We start from the raw sequence: 8,315 nt of genomic DNA on the forward strand, positions 1-8,315 counted from the left end.
AAAATCTTTTGTTATTGCTAACATCCACTGTCAAGTCTAATGTATTTCATGTCGTTTGTCAATGGAGTTAGGGCTTTTAATGTTTATATGGTTTAGCGATAGCGATATGGTTTAGCCCATCTCGCTCTCTTCTCTCCGGGTCTCTCGGAATCCGGTAGAACTTCAAGTCTCTCCGTCTTCTCCGTCTATCTTCTCTGTTATTGCAACCGACCGCCACACATGCCTTCACCATTTTGATTATTAATGTTAACGAGCAGAAAAACACGTCGTAAATAGGAGGAATGTACGTAGCCGTAACAGGGAAACATGATGTGTTGACGGACAATTGGGCGGCACCAGTCAGGAGGAAGGAGTTGTGACGTCACGTGGGTAGGGTCTATATGCCAATATATACCTTTTTTTTTTTTTTTTCTATTAGAGAAATGTTTCAGTAAAATGTTACACATTCTTGTATATTTTCCCACTTATTTCCACAGTTAACATTGAGACCTTCGGCCTCTTTTGACCTCGTCGTGAGTTTTTAAGGTTGTGACTTCTGATTAAACAAACTCGATGTCAATCAAAAATTTGTTCTTCTTTTTCCCTAAATTAGAATCGATAAAGAATCGAATCGTTATGCAATATCGATAACGGAATCCTAAAAATCGTATAATTCCCATCCCTAGTCGCAGTGGATCCTGGTCGTTGTTCCAACCGATCCAGCACAGACAGTTTAACCAATGAGGTTTCAGCAGAAACAAGAAGCACCTGACCGCAATCAACTGATTGCACATGTAAAACACCGGATTGGTGAAAAGGTGTCCTTTTAATAGGTTTGAACAAAGTACCGCACATACTGCGGCTAGTGACGGGATCTGTCGTTCACTTGAGTAAACGAATCCATTCCGGTTCGTTCAGTAAAACGATTCGTTCAAACGAATCGGTCAACGAATCGTTCGCCCCCCTCATCTCCCTCCCCACCCAAATGAATCGTTCGGTTAGTGAACGGGAAGTGACGTTGCCGAACGAATCACCAAAGACCGCTTCGCAGTATAACTGAACGGGAAGTGACATTGCTTGGTCCCTCCCTCTCTTGCACATTGACCACTCGTCGTAGTTTCAGAAATGAGTGACAGGCGATATCATTCTGCTCTCAGAGACAGCCTCGTCTCCCTCCCGCTGCTGCAAAAGCGAGGGAGAACTTCCGCGTCGTCTGTCCTAGTTCTATGGGCTCAAAGTCATGGCTCGTGCTTGCATTTCGAATTAGGACACGGTTAAACATTTTCCTTTTGAGGGGGAAGTCGGGGTTTGGGGTCGGGGGCGCACGGACTTTCTTTAGCATGATCTTGCTCACATATACAATGCTGCTGCTAACAGCCAACGCGGCATGCCTGCTGTCACGAAAATAAAAATAAATCGAAAGTTTTATTTCTAATTATGGAACGGCCAACACATCATATTAACCTCTCGCTCTGTTGTATTTTTGTTTTTTATTATTAAGATGATCGTTTTGAATTTTTGCACTGGTATTAATAAATAAAATAATCCGGTCAGCTCCCCTGTCGTCCCCGCATCTCAGATCGTCAAATGCTGACGAGAAATAATTGTTTGCTTCATGATTTCGCCTTTCTACTCTCATTAGTCTGTTAAGAAAAATGTAGACATATTGCGACATCTCCCGTGTCCGCGCGCTTTGTTTTTGGGGCGCTTGAGTAGCACATGATGGACGGATTGACATAATTTGTCAAACCAACCGACACCCTCTGACACGAAAAAAAAAAAAAAAAAAACACTCAGAAAAAATTGACATGTATATACAGTTTCATTGCAAATCAGTATTATGGTGATCATACTAAATATTATTTTTTTTCTGTGCACATATGAGGTACATATCGCTGCCATGAAGCCTCCATATAGTGACAGTTCTCTGCCCGCTTCACTGCCGTCACGCGACCGCAGCTCAGGTTTTGCTTGCCTCGTAGCTACGCGTGTTTTAAATGACTGTAAATTTGATAGTATATCGTCATAGGCACAGTCCCGAGTCTGTTGAGAAAAGTAGAACACTAAACCATGCTCGCTAGATTTGTGTGGTGTTTTTGTCTGTTTGAGCAGCATTTGATAGGCTCCAGTTAACAAATATGTGACAAAGTCGTTTCCTTTCATTTTATGACTCGTTCACCGCATAGTCATTACTGGAAAGTCAAGTTAGCAGCAAGCTAGGTCAGGAACCGGAGGACCGAATCACTGAACGGGAAGTGACAAAACTCAGTCTTTCCCCCCTGCCTGCACGCTGGCTGCTTATTGGCCACACGTGGAAATGAGTGACATACGCCATGATTCTGTTTCCGCTCCCTCCCCTGCCCGCGATGAGGCTGGCGTCTGATTGGTCGTGTGCGATGTCAGAAGACGCTGCCGCTTGCTCAACGCCCTCCCACGCAGCGAACAAGCGCCACCAACTTCATAGAACGAATCAGTGCAGATGGTGATTAGTTCGGTCTCGTTCACCCAAACAATTCGTTCAAAAAGAACGAATCGTTCGCGACCGATACAACACTAACTGCGGCCCTTTGTGGAATAGTTTGCCCACCCCTTGCCCAGAGCATATCTCAGTGGACTTTGGGCATGAGGTTGAGTACACCAGCACTGATCACCAAACCCGGGGATGCCTAAGACTAGATTTTAAAAATTGCTTAGTTCTTCAGTTTTGCACTGTTTTTTGTTTTTTTTTGTTTTGTTTTGTTTCTCCAAAGAGCTTCCAAAGCCTGGGTGGGCAGGTGTTTCGCACCTGCTGCGTTTTAATCCTCCTCTGCTAACACCCCAGTATCTCTACAAAGGTGTCATAGCGCTGTGACGTGTCCACCTTCTAAATCTGACAGGGAGCTGTCTGGAATTAGGCTACCATGAGCATAATCTGCTCTGCTACCGTGAGGGCCAGGCCAGTGTTAGCACGATCTAAGGAGAAGCAGCATCGGCAATGGGAAACACTAAGAGCAGCACGTTGTCCAAGGAACTACTGGAGGATCTAAAATCCAACACCAAATACACAGAGGCCGAGCTGTGCAGCTGGTACCAGTCCTTCCTTCGGGAATGTCCCGGGGGGAAGATTAGCAAGGAGCAGTTTGAAGGCATCTATGCCAGTTTCTTCCCAAATGCTGACCCCACCGCTTACGCCCGCCACGTCTTCCGGAGTTTCGACACCAATGCCGATGGTACACTGGACTTCAAGGAGTACATGGTGGCGCTGCACCTGACCTCAGGTGGGAAGACCCGGCAGAAGCTGGAGTGGGCCTTCGCACTCTATGACGTGGACGGCAACGGAACCATCAGCAAGAACGAGATCCTGGAGATTGTCAGGGTATGCTTAGAATCTTTTTAGTGAAAAATCTGAACAAAGTTTGTCAAACCCGCTGCTACCTAATGATCGATATGATTGCAAAACTTAAATAAGGTAAGTTCAATAAGTGGAAACTGTGCCTTACACTTCTAGTTCATAGTTGGCGCCACGAATTTTTCATGGAGCCTGCAGATGGTTCTACTACCGCTACTAGTCATCAATTTACTTGTAGATTAGGGGTGTGACAAAATATCGAAATGGTGATATATCGTGATACTTTGTATCCCAAAAGGTTATCGATATGCTCCTGCCAAGAATCGAGATGTTGTTTTAAAAAGGTGTCAATGTCTAAAAAAATAAAATAAAAAGGAACCAACAAGTTGCTACCAAAATCTTCTACCATAATACCCAGATAGCAGACCGACATTGAACAAATGTTGATTTTTGACCAAAATCATCAGTATGGTTGACATCAAAATTTTTGATGTCAAGTGACGTTGAAACAACGTTGTTCTATAGTACGTCAGGCGATGGTTGGGTTAACGTTAGGGTTGTTCCGATCATGTTTTTTTGCTCCCGATCCGATCCCGATCGTTTTAGTTTGAGTATCTGCCGATCTCGATATTTCCCGACCAGATTACTTTTTTTGCTCCCGATTCAATTCCAATCATTCCCGATAATTTTTTCCGATCATATACATTTTGGCAATGCATTAAGAAAAAAATGAATAAAACTCGGACCAATATATACATTCAACATACAGCGCATAAGTACTGTATTTGTTTATTATGACAATAAATCCTCAAGATGGCATTTACATTATTAACATTCTTTCTGTGAGAGGGATCCATGGATAGAAAGACTTGTTACTTTGTATATTGTGACTAAATATTGCCATCTAGTGTATTTGTTGAGCTTTCAGTAAATGATACTGTAGCCATGCCCCAATGCATGATGGGAAGTGGAACCATGACTGTGCGTAGTGCTACCAATTCATATATCTTCTCTGCGTTGGGAAATAAAATAAGGTGATAAGAAAAAGATCAATTGCTACCTTGCTTCCCCACATTGCTTCCCATGATATTTCTAATTGTGGGGAGAGAGATTGTAAGGCTTTAGCCAATTAAAATAAGCCTCCAAAGGCTGCCAAAATTCACTCTCCTCATTTGACGCTTTTATCTTTCTATATAGGTAAAATTGCGCCATTACAAATTGAGCGCGACAATGCATGAGTGGGTCGTGCAACGCATGCATGAATTGCACAAAATATTTTTACGTGATACATTTTTTAAAAAACTTATTACCGCCGTTATCGGGATAAATTTGATAACCCTACCTTAAGCCTAAACAAAAGACTCTGGATGAGTGTAACGTATTATGTCTGTAACGTTAAATACAATTAGAAAACGATTTAATTAGAAAATATACATATATTAAAAAAAGACATGGCCGATATTTTTTTTGCCGATTCCGATACTTTGAAAATGACGTGATCGGACCCGATCCATCCCGATCGATCGGGACATCTCTAGTTAACGTTGCTTTATAGTTGATGAACTAATGTTGACAAATAGTTGATTTATGATTGACCGGGAAATATGATTGAAAAGTCATTGAATTATGGACGAGCGGTCGTTTTGGTCGGAAACATAACATTGATTCAGCGTTGTTCCAATATTGTTAATATCGAAATCGAAATGACGTTTAGGTTTTGTAAGGATCTTAACGTTGAAACAACATTAATTGAGGGTGCAAAAGTGACGTTGATTCAACGAAATAAGATCAACAGCTTTTCAACGTTGGTCTGCTATCTGGGTAGTGTCTCTTAACTCTAAGGCTGCATTAACGGTGCTCGACGCCCAATCCATTTAGACTGGGAATGTTCGTTCCTTCGAAACCAGAGCATTCACAATCATTCTGCCCGATTTTCAGGGCATTTACAGGTCACTTGCTGTTCATTTTAGGGCATTTACAGGTCACTTCCTGTTGAGTTTGAGTCACTGCCTATTCATATGAGTGATTCCCAGGTCACTTCCTGTTGTGTAACTTAAAATCAACAGGAAGTGACCCATAAAATACCCCAAAATCAACAGGAAGTAACTGAAAATCAATAGGTACATTGGGGCAAATAAGTATTTAGTCAACCACCAATTGTGCAAGTTCTCCTACTTGAAAACATTAGAGAGGCCTGTACTTGTCAACATGGGTAAACCTCAACCATGAGAAACAGAATGTGTGACAAAAAACAGAAAATCACATTGTTTGATTTTTAAAGAATATATTTCCAAATTAGAGTGGAAAATAAGTATTTGGTCACCTACAAACAAGCAAGAATGCTGGCTGTCAAAGAGGTCTAACTTCTAACGAGGTCTATCGAGGCTCCACTCACTACCTGTATTAATGGCACCTGTTTTAACTCATTATCGGTATAAAAGACACCTGTCAACAATGTCATTCAGTCACACTCGAAACTCCACTTTGACCAAGACCAAAGAGCTGTCAAAGGACACCAGAGACAAAATTGTAGACCTGCACCAGGTTGGGAAGACTGAATCTGCAATAGGTAAAACACTTGGTGTAAAGAAATCAACTGTGGGAGCAATTATTAGAAAATGGAAGACATACAAGACCACTGATAATCTCCTCGGTGAGCAAAAATCCCAGAACCACACGGGGGGACCTAGTGAATGACCTACAGAGAGCTGGGACCACAGTAACAAAGGCTACTATCAGTAAGACAATGTGCTGCCAGGGACTCAAATCCTGCACTGCCAGACGTGTCCCCCTGCTGAAGAAAGTACATGTCCAGGCCTGTCGTTCGCTAGAGAGCATTTGAATGATCCAGAAGAGGACTGGGGGAATGTGTTATGGTCAGATGAAACCAAAATAGAACTTTTTGGTAGAAACACAGGTTCTCATGTTTGGAGGAGAAAGAATCCTGAATTGCATCTGAAGAACACCATACCCACTGTGAAGCATGGGGGTGGAAACATCATGCTTTGGGGCTGTTTTTCTGCAAAGGGACCAGGACGACTAATCTGTGTAAAGGAAAGAATGAATGGGGCCATGTATCGAGAGCTTTTGAGTGAAAATCTTCTATTAGTAAGGGCATTGGAGATGAGACGTGGCTGGGTCTTTCAGCATGACAATGATCCCAAACACACAGCCAGGGCAACAAAGGAGTGGCTTCGTAAGAAGCATTTCAAGGTCCTGGAGTGGCCTAGGCAGTCTCCACATCTCAACCCCATAGAAAATCTGTGGAGGGAGTTGAAAGTCCGTGTTGCCCAACGACAGCCCCAATAGATCACTGCTCTAGAGGAGATAGAATGGGCCATAATACCAGCAACAGTGTGTGAAAAGCTTGTGAAGAGTTACAGAAAACGTTTGGCCTCCATTATTGCCAACAAAGGGTACATGACAAAGTCTTGAGATGAACTTTTGGTATTGACCAAATACTTATTTTCCACCATGATTTGCAAATAAATTCTTTAAAAATCAACCAATGTGATTTTCTGTTTTTTTTTTTTTTTTTCCTCCACATTCTGTCTCTCACAGTTGAGGTTTACCCATGTTGACAATTACAGGCCTCTCTAATATTTTAAAGTGGGAGAACTTGCACAATTAGTGGTTGACTAAATACTTATTTGCCCCACTGTAAATGACCTTAAATGACCCAAAATCACCTCATTACCTGGCATTGGCTGCCACTGACGGCCCTAGACGTTCAATCCGTTTGAAGTGGGAGGGATGGCAGCGAATGAACGAATGTTCATTCGCTGCCACCCTCCCAGTTCAAATGGATTGGACGTCTACTAGTGATAAACTCATTCCAGTTCACAGCAGAGGGTGTTTTTCTGTTTAATAGTTGTTTGTAGAATATCCTCAAATGATTTCCTGACCAATGTCTCGATAATCGTTGTATCGCCATATTGTCAGATCACTGTTATCGTGAGCTTTGTATCGAATATCGTATCGTGAGGTACCAAGAGGTTCCCACTTCTATTGATCATAAGAGCACCATCCATTTTCCACGCAGTCAATCTTCAACATGATCCCAGCGGACGACCAGGAGAACCTTTCTGAGGACGAGAACACGCCAGAGAAGAGAGCTGAGAAGGTGTGGCGGTTTTTCGGGAAAAAGGAGAACGGTAATTCACAAAACAAAATTTTTTGAACCATTTCCCTATTTATGCACTAATTTATGTCTGTCAGACAAAATCTCGGAGGGCGAGTTCATCCAGGGCGTGATGGACAACAAGGACATCCTGCGCCTCATCCAGTATGACGAACCTCAGAAGATTAAAGACAAGCTGAAGGAGAAGAAACAGTAGCAGCTGTGAACAACAAACAAACAAACAAACTCTTTTGTTGGTTGAAGTGGCAACCGGACAGGAAGTGTCTTTCAAGAATTAAAAATTGGACAAAAACAATCATTAATGTATAGCATCTGAAAATCCTTTTGTGATGCTGCATGAGTCAAAAATGAGTGAATTCACTCATTTCCGACTTACGAAAATCGCTGCATTCGGAATTATATACTCATTTCCAACCTCTCGATAAGTACGGTTTTGGCCCGAATATAAGAGGGTGTTTTTTGCATTGAAATAAGACTGAAAAAGTGAGTGTCGTCTTATTTTCGTGGTCCAGACGTTATACCCATTCACGACGCTCGATGGCGCCAGATATCATCGAAGCGATGTTCTGTCATGACAGATCTCAGCTACTCTCAAGTTTAACCAGTTTGCGTTATTTTATTGCAATGTTTTTCCTTATTCAGATTTGTTTCAAGACTACAGTCACAGTTAAGACTTCACTTTGATGGTTAATGCAGTTATTGCAATTTTGTTGTTTCATCACAATAGATTGGTTTATTTTAGGGCTGTCAAACGATTAAAATTTTTAATTGAGTTAACCACAGCTTAAAAATTAATTAATCGTAATTAATTCAATTCAAACCATCTCTAAAATATGCCATATTTTTCTGTAAATTATTGTTGGAATG

At 41.9% G+C, this 8,315-nt stretch overlaps 1 protein-coding gene across 1 annotated transcript; it reads left to right on the forward strand.

The window, feature by feature from the left end:
- Window positions 1-2,863: 2,863 nt before the first annotated feature.
- On the forward strand, window positions 2,864-8,280 carry rcvrna (recoverin a). Its single transcript, XM_057861353.1, has 3 exons — window positions 2,864-3,334; window positions 7,350-7,461; window positions 7,526-8,280. The coding sequence occupies exons 1-3, from the start codon at window positions 2,954-2,956 to the stop codon at window positions 7,642-7,644; spliced, it is 612 nt and encodes a 203-aa protein (XP_057717336.1). The 5' UTR covers window positions 2,864-2,953; the 3' UTR covers window positions 7,645-8,280.
- The last annotated feature ends 35 nt before the right edge of the window (window positions 8,281-8,315 follow it).

Source organism: Corythoichthys intestinalis, chromosome 16, assembly GCF_030265065.1.
Source record: "Corythoichthys intestinalis isolate RoL2023-P3 chromosome 16, ASM3026506v1, whole genome shotgun sequence".
Lineage (NCBI taxonomy): Eukaryota > Metazoa > Chordata > Actinopteri > Syngnathiformes > Syngnathidae > Corythoichthys > Corythoichthys intestinalis.

What these genes read in the sequence shown, in the direction of transcription:
- rcvrna (XM_057861353.1), top strand. Translation starts at nt 2,954, where the DNA reads ATGGGAAACACTAAGAGCAGCACGTTGTCCAAGGAACTACTGGAGGAT. An exon ending in AGATCCTGGAGATTGTCAGG is followed by an intron (nt 3,335 to 7,349) that starts GTATGCTTAGAA and finishes TTTTCCACGCAG; the next exon opens with TCAATCTTCAACATGATCCC. An exon ending in TTTCGGGAAAAAGGAGAACG is followed by an intron (nt 7,462 to 7,525) that starts GTAATTCACAAA and finishes TATGTCTGTCAG; the next exon opens with ACAAAATCTCGGAGGGCGAG.